This window comes from Bactrocera oleae, chromosome 6 (assembly GCF_042242935.1).
Source record: "Bactrocera oleae isolate idBacOlea1 chromosome 6, idBacOlea1, whole genome shotgun sequence".
NCBI classification, from domain to species: domain Eukaryota; kingdom Metazoa; phylum Arthropoda; class Insecta; order Diptera; family Tephritidae; genus Bactrocera; species Bactrocera oleae.
This window is the reverse complement of record NC_091540.1, coordinates 46,638,774-46,653,992: the sequence shown is the minus strand read 5'-3', so window position 1 is coordinate 46,653,992 and position 15,219 is coordinate 46,638,774. Positions and strand designations below refer to the sequence as shown.

Here is a 15,219-nt window from a genome sequence, read left to right as displayed (position 1 = left end):
GAAGTGCGCGAGCTACTTTAGCCGGCAGTTTATACTGCACCCTTCGACCGACAAGGCCAAACGATGTGTTACCCGACGGCTGCGCAAAATGCCAAAAGACTGCGCACCACTTACTTTCACCGATGGGGAGGTTCAGAGTGTCATCAAAAAGGCGAAATCGTCTAAATCCATCGGCCCTGAGGGAATAAACATGCTGATGTTAAAACATCTAGGCCCAACGGGAGTAAACTACCTCACCAAGGTCCTCAACCTGTCGATATCCACTCTTCAAATACCCGATGTGTGGAAAATCGGAAGAGTGGTCCCACTGCTGAAACCTGGAAAACCCGCCAACAAAGGGGAGTCTTATCGCCCGATAACTCTCCTTTCCCCAGTAGTGAAGACACTTGAGGCCTTGTTACTCCCGTCATTCACCCACCACCTGAGCCTAGCAGACCATCAGCATGGCTTCCGTAAAGTGCACAGTACCACCACAGCACTTAGCGTCATAAACGCCCAGATAGTTCATGGCCTGAACCAGAAGCCACCCTGTGAGAGGACGATCCTCGTAGCGTTGGACTTGTCAAAAGCTTTTGACACAGTCAATCACGCAACGCTACTTGAGGACCTGGAACAATCAACGCTCCCTCCAGGGCTGAAACGGTGGACTATGAACTACCTGAGCGGTCGGCATTCATCCGTACTGTTTCGAGGTCAAAACTCCAAACTAAGAAGAATTAAACATGGCGGTGTCCTCTCCCCACTACTGTTTAATTTCTATATTTCGATACTCCCCCAGCCACCAGGGGGAATTCCCATGATCTCGTACGCTGATGACTGCACGATAATGACGTCGGGCAATGGAATCGATGGCATGTGCTAAAAAATAAACGCCTATCTCTCCAACCTTTCTCGCTTCTTCTCTGCAAGGAGCCTGACAGTCTCCCCCACTAAATCCACAGCGACCATTTTTACAAACTGGACGAAGGAGTACACACTGGATCTAGACCTTTGGGCCGATGGCAATAAAATTCCGACAGTCAACAACCTCAACTTCGTTCTTGATACTGTAGCAGGTAAAACTCCTACGGGGCGGGGACTAGATAACCGTTACAACAAAAACAACAACTAGGTTGCCTAAAGTTCTCAATTTATAACAAATCTTGAAATTAATGTATTTTTTCTAGTTTCATTAATATTGTTATCAATATCAAGCAAATTATTTTCCTTTCATTTAATTCTTTTTACAAATATATTATATTTATAATTTAAATAACAAGGCAAACATTCAAACGACACAATGGCGTTTGTTTTGAACTTCAACTGTCAAAATTTTACTTTCCATTTTGTACAGCAAAATCTAAAATTTGTTTACACCGTAAGAAAATTTTTCACCCAAGTTAACACATTGAAAAATGTTACCTTTTGGCATACAGACACAATGAAGTAAATTTTATCCTAACTGCTCATCACGAAGAACAAAAATTGACAAAATAATATTATTAAATGTATTAAAATTTAAAATTTGAAACGAGACCTAACTGCTCATCACGAAGAACAGTTCCCAATTGACAAAATAATATTATTAAATGTATTAAAATTTAAAATTTGAAACGAGACGCTGTTTTACGACGGATAGTAGTGATAACTCGATTGTTTTACGGTTAGGTCTGGCATCATTATTGGAATCAGCCGATTTTCTTATCTTTTTCAGGGGATGGTCGAAGTACATTTTTGCGTTCAACTTGATTTGAGTAACGTTTATTAATTTGATCCGCTTAGATAGTATTGTGTCAAGTACAGCAAAATGAGTTCTACCGGGCTCTTGATTGTTTCCAATATAAAGCAAGTGGGAAAGTCATTACGTACTATAGAGAAATATGTAGGTAAAATATATATTCACTTAAATATCTCCGCGGAAAAATCACAGCCATTGCCTGTTTGGGGCCATTTGATATCTCAATTGTATGTCGATCATAATCAGTTATGCAGTAAAAACATATCTTTAAGCATTTTGGTGGGATCGTTGAGAGATCAAGGCGTTAATGCCTTGCAAATAAAGCCAGTTGATATTTTGTTCTGTGATAGTCATTACCCAGAACTCTGTCAACGCTTGCTGCAGCATTTTGAAATACCCGGTCAACCGATCTACCTAGAACAAGAAGAAAACCCGAGTATTGGCTTTGATCAAGAAAATGTGAGCGAGTCTAATAAAATGTACGATACTGTAGTACTGGGTGGAACCTTTGATCGTATACATGTAGGACACAAGATATTCCTTACCCAAGCTGTAATACGCTGTTATCGACGATTAGTGGTGGGAATAACAACAAATAAAATGAACAAGTGTAAGTCATCTTTTCACAACCATAACATACGATATATCAATTTATATAATTTCTAGCTAAAATTCTTCCGGAGTTAATTTTACCCATTGAATCTCGAATATCAGAGATACGTGATTTTCTCACGGAAATTGATGCAAGTTTACAATATGAAGTCGTCCCAATTGATGATCCTTTTGGGCCGACACAAAGTGATCCTAATATGGACATGATAGTGGTTAGTGCCGAAACGCTAAAAGGCGGTCATAAAGTGAATGAGATACGAACTAAAAATAATTTGCGACCACTTGAAATACACTGCATAGGACTTGTTGAGTCCACAGACGTAAGTGGCGGTCCAAAAGAAAAGAAAATGAGTTCTAGTAATACACGTATTGACTTATTGGGAACTCGACTGCAGCTACCGGAGGTTAGTAAAACATCATTTCTGTCAAAATGATATTAATTGCTTCTTTAAAATATAGCCCCGTCCTAATCTCTGCGATAAGCCATATATAATTGGTCTAACAGGTGGTATAGCATCTGGAAAAAGCATTATGTGCGCTCGGTTGCTTAAAAAGGGTGCACAAATTTTGGACTGTGACAAGATTGCACATCAAATATACGATCCAGATCTAGATTGCTATCATAAAATAATTAATCATTTCGGAAAAGACATTGTGAACAAAGATGGACGAATAGATCGCAAAAGACTTGGTGGTATTGTTTTCAATGACCCTAAGCAGTTAGAAACTTTGAACAATATTGTTTGGCCCGAACTATTAATAGAGGTTAAGAAACGTATACGCGCAGTTCACGATAAGCATAAGTGCGATGTTGTAGTAATAGAAGCTGCTATATTATTAAAAGCTGGTTGGGATAATGAATGTCACGAAATATGGTCAACAATAGTTCCTTCTGAACTTGCAGTGCAGCGAATTAAGCAACGCAACGGTTTAAGCGAAGAAGAAGCTCGTAAACGAGTTGATAGTCAAATGGAAAATAGTGAGATAGTATCCAAATCACACATTGTTTTTAGTTCGCAGTGGTCAGATGAGTTCACCCAACAGCAAGCGGATAAGGCCTGGTCTATACTAATGGATGATATAGAAAAGAGGAATCTAAATCAATTATCTACTGACGAGAAAAACAACAGCCGACTTTGACCAACACCTTGAAATTCTTCAATGAAATAAAAAAAATTAACAGAAATAAATATAAGGTAAAAAAAGGTGATTGTGAATTTGTAAATAAATAGCCGATGAAATGAGTTGTAAATAGACTCAAGATGATAGATTTTGATTATATTGGGAAGGAGATACCAAAGTATTATTGTAGTAGTATGCTGTATGTATCCCGAATGATATTTGTTATTAAAGAAACAATAGAAAATCAGTTGGAAAGATTTCTCTTTAATCCACAACAAAACTTATTTTTCGATTTTTTCATTGATTTATTTTAATGACTTTCTCCTTTTTTACCAGCGACACGTTTGAAATCGGTCATCTTTGTTGTCATAATGGGAGATCCTATGAATGCAATGTAATCTATTTGTGTAACTTCTCCCCCTGATTGATTGTTACGAACGTAAATTTGAATATTTTGAACGTTTTGAAATTTAACGTAACGAAGATTGATTGGCTGGCCGTTCTCAAGCTCCTTGGGATCCAAGCTAAGTCAATAAATAACCAATGGAAAATCTTAAACCATACATTTGGGAAATAATAAAATGCTTACGTTAAATCTTGCACACTGGTCATTGATTCAGCCATGTCAAAATCGATTGTCCTTGGTTGATTTATAAACAGTTTAATTTCTTTTGGTCCTAAGTGTGGTGGAGCTTTGAACTTCAATGAGTGTATTTTTACAAGTTGATTAAATGTTACTGACAATATTAATTGCTCATCACAATCCGATTGCAGATAACCACCATTCGATGTAAGGCAATGATTTAAGCAATGGTCATCAGCCTCATTCAAACATTCACATTCCTGTTTCGAAATGAATGTATTCAGCTCCATCTAAAACGAGAAAGATATTTTTATACACGGTCTGAATTTTTGTAATTAAGCGTACATACAAGCCCTTGACCGTAGTCCTCACCAGCTTCGTCTCCACCACTAGAGCCGATGTGTTCCTGAATCTTATTTTCTAATACCATTATATCTGCACCTTGGACACGATCAATTTTTGTCTATAAATCATAAGCAAATTTTAATTTAAAAATACATAATACGATACAAACTAGAGAAATATTTTCCTTACCCTGTTCCGGTAAAAAATAAATGTGGGCATAGCTGAAACACCTTGGCTCGCTGCTGTGTCCTGACATTTATCAACGTCCACTTTAAGAAAAATTGCTTTTGGATATTTGGTTGGAAGAATCTCGAAATGTGGTGCTATACGTTGACATGGTCCACACCTGCGAGCATTAGGGAAAACAAATATAGTACATAACATCGCTGCTGTAAAAGTAGAACTATTGCCCAACACAATTTTTGAGCAATGCTACTGAATTGATAGTGTTTGCCGGATATAAAACCTGGTACATACAGGTTACATAGACCCGAATTCGATGGAGTAAGTAATGATGGTAAACGTGTATGCACAAATACCACAGATCCTTACCAACTAGCAGTAAAATCTACGACCACAAGACGTATTCCGGCTGAACTAAGCTCTGATTGAAAGTGAGCATCATCATTAATTACACGCACACTCATATTTAAATATTTTCTTATGAAAACTATATTTCCACAATATAAAATTCTTATTTGGATTTCTTCACCGATCCAATTGACAAATGCTGACAATCACGATGACTGGCAGTTCACTAAAATTCCCTATTGGCAAGGTTGCATTTTTCTTAATTTACACTTTTAATTTTAAGCTTAAAAATTGCATATTGTGTATTTAAAAAAACTGTTAATTAATTAGATTATAAAAAATTGTGTTAATTATGCAATAAATTAATTGGATTTTTTTTTCAAAACATTTAAATGTGTTTATCACACAATTATTTTTCTTCTCACTAAACCCAAATTTAAAGTATTCGTATCAGTCAGTGTGATCGGCGTACCGCAATGTTTCGGTTTTTATTGTACTAATGTATCTGATCGTATTCCTCTTGACTTTTATCGTGATAATGACTGAGATCGGGTGCAATAATTACAAGTTATTTATTTTTTACTTTTCAATAATATAAAATTAGCTTAATTGATAAAGATAAAAGTGAAAAAAAAATAGTTCCAAAAATAGAGAAGTATTAAAAGTATGCTTTCGACAAAGTGTGACGCAATGGATTTTATTCGGTCAACTACATTAAAATCGGAAGAAAATGTGCATCCAAAAGAACCAATAATTTCGATGAGAACAATGAGCACAGAAAATGATAGCGTAAATAGTGATATATTTACAATTGAAGATCAGTCTTCTGCATATAGTTCAATTCCATCAACTTCTACGTCATCCACGGCAATGTCGCCACAACTAGATTTGGAATTGTTGGATAGTTTGGAAGAATATCCGACTGACTTTTCGGTTAAATTATCTAAAACTCAAGATATTACGCAGCAAATAAACTTAATTGATAATACAGTTCAATTGGCCAACGATACAGAACAGCATTTACATCAACAGGTGCTCCATCATTTAGGATTAAGCTTAGCTATAGAAGACACTACAGATATGGCTTATCCAATATACAGTGCAATAATGGCTCATGAAAGCGACGAAAATATGAGAGGGGATAATATATGTAGTGATTTGTCGTTATCATATGCCTCTTTGTCTTCTTCTGTTAACACATACGTTAGCAATCCTGTCGACGACTGTGACGATAATAATGAAGAAACTGGTGATAATTTAATGCGTTTTTTGAATGCTTCATTAGATACACCAGATATATTAATATCCGAAGCTCAGACATTTCCAAATGCGTCCAATACGTGTAATTCTTATATTTCTAGCTCCGAAAAATCACCTACAAAAACATTTTCAAATGTTCAATATCCGTTGTTATCCCCATTATCAACATCATCTTTTATGTCTAATGAATCATATGAAGTGACTCAACCACCGATAATTATGCAAATTCAGCCACATGAAACCATACAAAACTCGTCAAATTTTGATATAGAAGATGTTTCAGATTTCCCTTCTACAAATGTCGATTTTTTAAATACGCTTGATGGGGACACCCTCCTGTACACAAAATCAGAAAATAACAATAGAGAAGATGACATTTGCTTAAAATTAGAATACAAGTTTCAAGACCAACAGCTAGTGCAAGTACGTCCACCTACTGTGGTTGCAATGAATTGCCCAACACCTATACATAGTATACCATTAATTTGCTTTGACCAAATACCAATGCAAAACAGCACTTATATGGACAAGTCAGAAATGGATACTGCTAATAAGCATTTATTATCTACACCGTCGTCGACCTACATTGCTCCAGTTTTTATAGATCATCAGCAACACAAGTCAAGAGATAATAACTTTAAAGAAAGGTAGTTTTAATTTCCATTACCCGAATGCCTCCTTGTTTAGCTTGGCTTTTTGTAGATTGCTGGATAATTTGAAATTTAACATATATTTATTTTTTTTATTAGTCTTGTTTCATGCATGATGCTGTGTTTCTTTACTCGATTTACTGAACTACGCTAATTCAATACTCACAGAATAGTTGATCATATGAGTTTATACAATAAATATATGTATTTATGTAACATATTTATATGTACATACATATATACATATGTTTATGTGCTTGGTTAATAATAACGTAAACTAAAGTATTTTTATGTAATTTTTAAGAATTTCGCTAATGCCTGCTTAAACGAAATTATTTTTGCTTTAGTTTATTTAGTATTCTTTTAAATTCTAACCCTATGTCGTTGTACATTTGTGATTACCACTGGAAAGTCGCAGATTTTTTATTAGATTTGTTCGAGAGTATTTATGCGAGCTTCAAATAATGTTGTTAATGAGTTATTTGTTAGTTTTGGTTTCATTGCGAGCATCATTGAAAGGAACTTTTTAAGATGTTAATAGATTTTATTGAAAAATCATCCTATCCCTGTTGATACATTGTATGGGCCCGGAGTTAGGTAATTAAAGAAAGCTGTCGTGTTTGTAAATATTTGAATATATTTCTTAACATTACAAGGAACTGGATTTGTTTGATTTAAGAAGTTATTTAGCTAAGTTAGTGGCTCTCATGCCACTTCCCAGCTAAAATCATCCTATTCGCGTTTATTGTAACTTTAAGGCGAAAAAATTGGAGGATTGCTGTCGAGTTGACAGTAAAAACATCGAAAATTAAGACGTACATAACTCCTCAATTAATTAGCGCATATTTTCATACACATGCTTTCTAGTTAATAGGTAAACCAATTTTTAAAAAATCGGTATATGACAAAGAAATATATTTAAGAATATATTGGTATCCTTATTACAAGCAATATAATAAATTTATTAATGACACGATTTTCTATACTACATTTCTTGTTCAATAAGAAATATTTTTACATCTTACATATATTTAATGGTTTGTAATTTATTTGTTTATTATTTTTAATGCAAATTTAAGATTTTTATGTAGAAAGCAAAGTCGGGTGGCTGAAATCAAAATACTATTCCTCTCATCGCTTTCGTTGAAAAATGGGATTAAAATCATTTGCTGTATTCAAGACATTTTGTTGCTAATTGGTGAAAATATTTCACTTCAGCATAGACAAATATACTTTTTTTTGTATATATGTATATTTAAATTGATGAACCACACATATATAATATTATTGTCATTACTCGCCCCAATCCTTCGTATACATATTGTAAATGTACGTTTGGTTTTAAATATGTGCTTAATAAATTTGGTTTAAGTACGAAACTTTAAAGGTAGTCATTCGTGGCGACCGTCGTCGTCTCTATTTCTGTAAACACCTGCCAAAATTAATATATTTTTATTTGTAAATACCTAAAATAACAAAAAGTTAAAATATCAAGTTATGCACACTCTTACATATGTACATGCAATGTAAGTATATACAAGTATGTATATAGCATTAAATGCATGCATACATATATGTTTCTGTTGAGTGGGTGAGGTAAAGCATGATGTGCGGTGTTAAGGTGAGGTCGTTGGAGTGATGCCGCCTTGGCCAATACTATAAATAGCCAATTAATATGATGAGCGCATTTGCGGAACTTTCTATTTAATGAACTTTTACAAAATATAAATATATATACATACATACATACTTCACAATTATATTTTTATATTCAGAATATTCCAATATATTTATTGTATATGTAGATTTTTATGTATAATTGGTCCATTACCCTATCAATTGACAGATTTAAAGAAACATAGTAAAATAGATATTTATATATATATATATATACACATATATTTTTAGTCCCTAATCGAAGCAGCTCTGGTAATAACTGCTGTCTGGTAGCTACTGTCCTTAGAGCTTATTTGTTTGAATAGTTGAACAAGATGTCTCCGAAACGAAAGAAGGTAGGAAGATAGATCAGAAGCAGGAAGATAATACATTTGCAGTACGTTTTTTGAAACAAATTTCGATAATTTAGTTCAGCTTTAGTCAGGTTGGGAACCAACGACCCATTTAGTGGTTGTCTTGTCGCCAAAACTCTATATATACATATCTTAAATACATAAAATTATATGTGAAAATATTCAGGCAAAATTTACTTAGTTAATGAGTTTTTATTTGGCGTCAGCTGCAAATGTTTTTTTTTTTATCTGTTTTACCATCCATATTTTTGTGTACGTATGTATTTTATGTGTATATATTTACATACGTATGTACAATCTCTAATAAGAATAAATGTATGATTCTGACAGAAGCTATTATTATTATTTGGATAATTTTTGTGTTTTCAGAACTGTAAAGTCTAAAACGGACATGAACGTTAATTTGTTTTGCATTAATTTACCAAGCAGTATTGAAGCGAATTGCCTCTCCTAACTTGTGCCGGCTCACATTAATATATTTGTTTGTATCACATTATTTCCAAAGAAAAAATAAATAAACGCTAAGTTTTTTATAGATGTTGTATAGATTGTTTCTGCTGACATTTTTTTCGATGTAAAATACAATTGTGTGGCTTTTTATTAAAACAAATAAAATTACAATCGCCGAATTTGCTTTCCTTACTGACAGATCCGCTGCAGCTTACAAGAATATTTAAACAAACGAAACTAGGCAACGATATGTTTGCAATAAACAAAACATACTTACATTATTTTGAATTAAAATATTCGATGTTCTTGTTTCTCGCAATCTATGTAATTTCGAATTGCGGTGGTTTGTAGTTACATGGAAGTAAATAATCAGCCTGATGAACTTTCATTATGTATACGCCCCGGTGCCTTGCACATACAGAAAGGAGAGCCAACTCATGCGACAATTACTACTTTCGAGGTATACATTTCAAATATCCCACATTTTCTTTTGCCATTAACTTATAATATTATAATAAATTATGAATCAATATATATATATATATACTATATCTATACATACATACCATATAATATTATCGCATTCAACTTAACAGTAATTAAATACTTTTAATGATACAATTACGAAAAACGCGTTTGTAGTATAGCACATCTCTAATCAATGAGTTTTTTCATATTTAACAATCCTTTTAGATTTTACTTACAATTGCTATCATGGGAATAGCTGCTTTTTAATATGAGCGCCATCTTAATACAACACCATGAATTCAACTAATATTTTAATGCGATTATGAAGTGTGCTATTATAGTATCGATTTTAAGTTTTACTGTTAACTATATTTAGCTGGAATTTTTACTCTAATCTTTATATAGATGCACGTCTGTAATATCTGTGACAATATTAAGATGATAATAAAAATATACATATGTACACACTATATCAAAATGAGGACAATCCTTTTACTGCTACAAATATCGTATTGGCTAAAAAGAAATTGTCAAACACTAATCCTTTTCGATTTCTCTTACCACCATATTTTTGTTTACCTAGAATTCGGAGGAAGCGCTGGGGCGTTATAATTGTAACTATGAAAACTGCAGTCGCAGTTACAGTACTATTGGAAATCTGCGTACGCATTTAAAGACACACAAAGGTGAGCGGCACATACAAAATTTGTATTTGATTATAACTAATATGTGTATTATGGTAGTAATATATTTGTATATTTTATAGTTATGCAATTATACTCTTTTTATTGTCAAATTCTTAAACTTTATTTAGACCAAAAATATATTGATGTGAATATGTCTAACTAGGTTTTTAATAACTATTAATAACTGTTCTTACATTTCTGTATTGGATTACTTATAGGAGAATATCGTTTTAAATGCACCGAAGAAAGTTGTGGCAAAGCATTTCTCACGTCGTACAGCTTGAAAATTCACATTAGGGTACACACTAAAGTGAAACCCTATGAATGCGAAGTAACGGGTTGTGAAAAGGCTTTTAATACACGTTACAGGTATGTGTACAACGACTGAACCAAGCAATGTCAAAGATATTATAGACTATCAAATTTTGTAAAGCTCAACAGCTTGTCATGAAAAAATCTCTTCGGGGGTGATTACAGCAAATATTGCTGAGACAAAAGGTGGCGTGTAGGTCTCGTTACATAAGTTCAAAAAGACTCAAAAGGCGTGATGGAATTCACATGTTGGTGTTAAGACTTCATAAACTTAACAAAAATAGTGCCTCTTGGGTCATCTAAAAATGAGTACCCATATATTAATGAAACGAAGTTGATGCCTTTGCCTTTGATTTGTTGTTAAAAATATACAAAACAAGAAAAAACGCAAACTTCGGCTGCACTGAAGCTATAATAAATAATATATTTCAACTATTTATCGGCTTTTTAGCGATTAAATTTATTTTTCCAGCCATGGTTAGCGTTCTGCGCACTCTTTTGCGCATACAAACATCCCGTGATCTCTACTCCCAGGCTCCTTACCGAAAATATGCGAAAAAATTTCCTAGATAACCATTAAGTCCCAAATTATGAAGAAATTGTGCGAAATATGATGACAAACTGTCTGAATTTTATCAAGTTAGACAATCTCCGCAATCATCTGGATAAAATTTCGCATAATTTTGGTTTGAACAGAGAGAGCGGTTCAACCAGGATCTAAAAGTGATGAACGAAAGGTATCAAGGTTGATGGGACCGTCACATTTACAAGGAAAAGCTCATAAAAGGCGTTTTTTTTTTGAAACAAAAATAACTGGTATTATGTATACATCTTTTATTTTGTTTCATATTTTCTGTTTTTTGTAATAAAAAATTAAAAGTTAAAGATTAAAAAAATAAACGATAGTTTGATGAACTGTATTAAAAACCGATCTTAAATCTAGGACAACAAATTACTGTAGACCAGTTGTTGTTGTTTGACAGAACTCCTGCGACTACAACATCAACAACAACTGTAAACCAGTGTAATCTATGCCAAATTTAGTGACGATACCTTGCCAAATGAAAATGTTATTTATACAAGAATATATGTTTATTCGGCCAGTTTTTATGGCAGCTATATGCTATAGTTGTCCCATCTAAACAATTCATTCGACGATTGTAGCGATGATTAAAAAGTTTTCTAAACAAGGGCTTGATTCTGATCGTTCAGTTTGTATGTCAGCTATATGCTATATTGATCTGATATCGGCGGTTCTGATAAATAAGCAGCTTTCTAGTGGGATAAGGTTGTGTGCAAAATTTCAGGACGATGTCTCAAAAACAGAGGGACTAGTTCGCGTATATACAGACAGTCCGTGTGGACATAGCTAAAACGACTTAACACGCCACGCTGATCATTTATAGATATATATTTTATAGGGTCTTCATATACCCTGTTCAAGTAATTAGTGCGAATCTTCTAGGTCCCCATATTAAGTATTACCTTATATAATAATCGCCCAATGTGTAAGTTGTTTTCTTAAAAATATATACAGATATTTTCTTATACTTATATACATACTTTAGTTGAATGTCAAAATATAAAAATAAGGTCAATAGGAGCAATATTTAATTGAAATTAAGTGAATAAAATTTTATAGACATAAAGATGAACGTATACGCCTCTAATTCTTTTAGCGAGAATATAGGTATGTGCGGTTGCACTAAGGTATTCATACATCTCGACATATGTCAGTCTTAAATTTTTTACAGTTTGGAAATACTTAAAGCTTAATGCAATTTTTGTTCTTTTTCAGATTACAGGCCCACTTACGATTGCACAACGGTGAAACATTTAATTGTGAGATATGTCAAAAATGCTTTACCACCTTGAGTGATCTGAAAAAACATATGCGTACACACACTCAAGAGCGGCCATATAAATGTCCTGAGGACACCTGTGGTAAAGCCTTTACCGCTTCACACCATCTTAAAACCCATATTCGCACACACACGGGGGAAAGACCTTACCCATGTGAGGAGGTAAGTTGCCAGAAGTCCTTCAGTACATCACACAGCCTGAAATCGCACAAGAAAACACATCAAAAACAACGCAACAGAAGGCAAAATAACTCCAGCAATAACAAGGAACGCCGTTTGAAAGTGAAAAAAGATTATAAGCAGTTGATATTTGCTGAAAATTCAGAAAATACATCTATCAAAGTAGAAAGCGATAGTAGTGGTTACAATGAGGAGCACACGTCAAATGGAGAAGATGAAAGAGAGGAAAGCACGTGCATTCAAAGCATTGTAGATGATGGCAGCTTGCCGTCGCTAAGCCCAGTAAGTTTTATCAAATCGGAATCGGCTGAATATAATAGAGCTGATTTGTTTGCTGTACAAATGGCAGAAGTGAGAAATGCAACTATGCCTATTTTAACGCCTAAAATTGAATGTAAATCTTTTCCGGAAACGTCGCAGGCATTGCAGCTGGCATACGCCGCAGAAGAAGAAATACCCACTCCTTGGGTGGATGCAGGTGTGCTTATTTCGAAACCAATTATGCCAATGGCACCAGTCACCAATGCTTGTGTAGCACTCCCCACCGAGGTGCCAAGCTTTGTAGATTTACAACAGAACTACGGTAATTTCGGCAAGGCAGAAGTTGCAACTATAAGCAACACAGCGTCTATATTGGACACTAGTACGTCAATTCTACCGGAATCAACAGATCCCTGCGATTATTTAGGCATTAGTAATAATGGCCACACATACAAACCAACAACTTTAGATCTACCTATATCAGCGCCGTCTCAAATGCAAGCTATGCCAAACATACAAATGGATATCGATGGTAGTAATAGTATTAATGGATTATCAGAAATATCAAACAAAATTGATGAGACAGTCGCTAATTCCTCAATAATCGCAGATCAATCCATGGATATGATTCCAACTGAAGAGAGCATTGAACAACTATTGAAAGAGGACATGCAATACAATAATGATACGGAGGATATGGAAACCGAGTCGTTGCTAAACGAAATCTTAATGACCATCGATAATAATGCACATCTTCTGCAAGAGACATTACAACAGGCAAAGCAAGTACCAGAAGACGCCTCAGGTTTAATAGAAGTCGATCTCAGGAGCGACAAACCAACTTTGAAACAAATAACTGCTGATGCTGGAATTTGTGGTTGTACCAATTGTAAATGCGATCAAAATCAGGACTGTCAAGGTGGTTGCACCAATGAGACGCCATGTAGCAAAAAAGGAAATAATAAACACAAATGTTGCCATAACCAAAAACCACAAGTCCAGTCGCAGCTTCCACACATGCCTAATCAAAAATTGGAAAGTAACACAACCGCTAAGCCTAAACCGATTAATCGCGGAAAGGAATGTTGTCATAGTAAAAAGGATCGAGCTACGGCGAAGCGTGAAGCTGACATGAATCAAAATATCGAGGACGTAGCATTATTGCTGCAAAACTTGGCTTCTATGGGTAGTAGTACTGGTGGCGGTTGCTGTGGTGGCAATAAGAATACACCCGGAGCTTGCGGTACATCTAATATGTCCAAAACAACAAGCCAAATAACCTCAATAGGCGGCAGTAGCAGCAGCTGCTGTGGGCCGAAGTCTACTGTTGTAAAAAATACATCTTCGTCAACCGCAGGCAGCCCCAGTGCCCCTCCCCCAAAGTCACTTAAAAGTTCTTCTTGCACGTGCAAGAGCCCAGCTGAAGGTGTTGCCAATGGCTGTTGCGTTGTTATCTGTACTAAAACTCTGCAGGCTTTGCGTCGTGTACTGACACGAAAGAATCTAAATCTTATGGTTTGTCCACAGAGTCAAAATTTAAGTGCTTAATTTAAAAATGTATCCATTTGAAAAGTGAGGGACATTAAACATTTGAATGAGTTTCTAACCATGGTCTTTAGCCTTTCCAACACCAAAGATTTGATTTAAAACCCCAATTACCATTATTAACAGTTTAAGATTTGTACAATTAAACCCTTGCGTATCTGAATAATGATACAATAAATACAATAGTTTAATTAAAACATAATTGATTAAATACTAGAACAATTTCACTGTTGTATTTAAAAGTGATCAAATATTTATAGAGATTAGGATTGCTATTAGCTTCGAAAAAAAAAATTGAATTAGATAATTACAAAATCTTAGAACTTTTCATGTTAAATTTCTCTTTTACATTACAATTGAACAATGCTAAAGTTAACTTATGAGTGTATAATATTGTATTTATTTTGTAATTATATATTGTTCAAAAGATTTTTACACAATAGAAAACTACGAATTTGGCCTTTGATGATATCCAAATAGTGTTTATAGTTAATGTATAGCATAACTACATTTTTGTACATAGTCGTGTATACCTTGTGTACATGTATACATAAATGACATGTATGCCTGAAGAAGCCAGCTAAAAAAAGAAATATTAATATTGC

The 15,219-nt window shown here is 34.3% G+C and overlaps 3 protein-coding genes across 5 annotated transcripts; 2 read left to right on the top strand and 1 right to left on the bottom strand.

The window, feature by feature from the left end:
• The first annotated feature begins 1,437 nt into the window (after nt 1-1,437).
• Ppat-Dpck (Bifunctional Phosphopantetheine adenylyltransferase - Dephospho-CoA kinase) lies at nt 1,438-5,107 on the top strand. 2 transcript variants are annotated; one of them, XM_014236274.3, is made up of 4 exons: nt 1,439-1,861; nt 1,964-2,327; nt 2,384-2,733; nt 2,789-5,107. In XM_014236274.3, exons 1-4 carry the CDS (start codon nt 1,787-1,789, stop codon nt 3,467-3,469), a joined length of 1,470 nt encoding a protein of 489 aa, XP_014091749.1. In that variant the 5' UTR covers nt 1,439-1,786; the 3' UTR covers nt 3,470-5,107. The 2 variants fall into 2 exon arrangements, with proteins under 2 accessions (XP_014091748.1, XP_014091749.1); XM_014236273.3 differs by having other exon boundaries at nt 1,438-2,327.
• Txl (Thioredoxin-like) lies at nt 3,696-5,070 on the bottom strand. The gene is made up of 5 exons (XM_014236275.3): nt 4,932-5,070; nt 4,569-4,725; nt 4,384-4,497; nt 4,041-4,324; nt 3,696-3,975 (listed from the first exon to the last, which is right to left on the bottom strand). Exons 1-5 carry the CDS (start codon nt 5,024-5,026, stop codon nt 3,762-3,764), a joined length of 864 nt encoding a protein of 287 aa, XP_014091750.1. The 5' UTR covers nt 5,027-5,070; the 3' UTR covers nt 3,696-3,761.
• Nucleotides 5,108-5,422: 315 nt separating the features above from the next.
• Nucleotides 5,423-14,816, top strand: MTF-1 (Metal response element-binding Transcription Factor-1). 2 transcript variants are annotated; one of them, XM_014236282.3, is made up of 5 exons: nt 5,423-6,817; nt 9,652-9,760; nt 10,352-10,454; nt 10,673-10,823; nt 12,565-14,816. In XM_014236282.3, the coding sequence occupies exons 1-5, from the start codon at nt 5,577-5,579 to the stop codon at nt 14,615-14,617; spliced, it is 3,657 nt and encodes a 1,218-aa protein (XP_014091757.1). In that variant the 5' UTR covers nt 5,423-5,576; the 3' UTR covers nt 14,618-14,816. The 2 variants fall into 2 exon arrangements, with proteins under 2 accessions (XP_014091757.1, XP_014091756.1); XM_014236281.3 differs by lacking the exon at nt 9,652-9,760 and having other exon boundaries at nt 5,428-5,942.
• The last annotated feature ends 403 nt before the right edge of the window (nt 14,817-15,219 follow it).

Coding starts and splice junctions, on each gene's coding strand:
- Txl (XM_014236275.3), bottom strand. CDS start 5,026: ATGAGTGTGCGTGTAATTAATGATGATGCTCACTTTCAATCAGAGCTT. Junction 4,498..4,568: donor TTATTTTTTACCGGAACAGG/GTAAGGAAAATA, acceptor TATGATTTATAG/ACAAAAATTGATCGTGTCCA. Junction 3,976..4,040: donor ACCAGTGTGCAAGATTTAAC/GTAAGCATTTTA, acceptor TTATTGACTTAG/CTTGGATCCCAAGGAGCTTG.
- Ppat-Dpck (XM_014236273.3), top strand. CDS start 1,787: ATGAGTTCTACCGGGCTCTTGATTGTTTCCAATATAAAGCAAGTGGGA. Junction 2,328..2,383: donor AACAAATAAAATGAACAAGT/GTAAGTCATCTT, acceptor TATAATTTCTAG/CTAAAATTCTTCCGGAGTTA. Junction 2,734..2,788: donor CTCGACTGCAGCTACCGGAG/GTTAGTAAAACA, acceptor TTTAAAATATAG/CCCCGTCCTAATCTCTGCGA.
- MTF-1 (XM_014236282.3), top strand. CDS start 5,577: ATGCTTTCGACAAAGTGTGACGCAATGGATTTTATTCGGTCAACTACA. Junction 6,818..9,651: donor GATAATAACTTTAAAGAAAG/GTAGTTTTAATT, acceptor GGTGGTTTGTAG/TTACATGGAAGTAAATAATC. Junction 10,824..12,564: donor GCTTTTAATACACGTTACAG/GTATGTGTACAA, acceptor GTTCTTTTTCAG/ATTACAGGCCCACTTACGAT.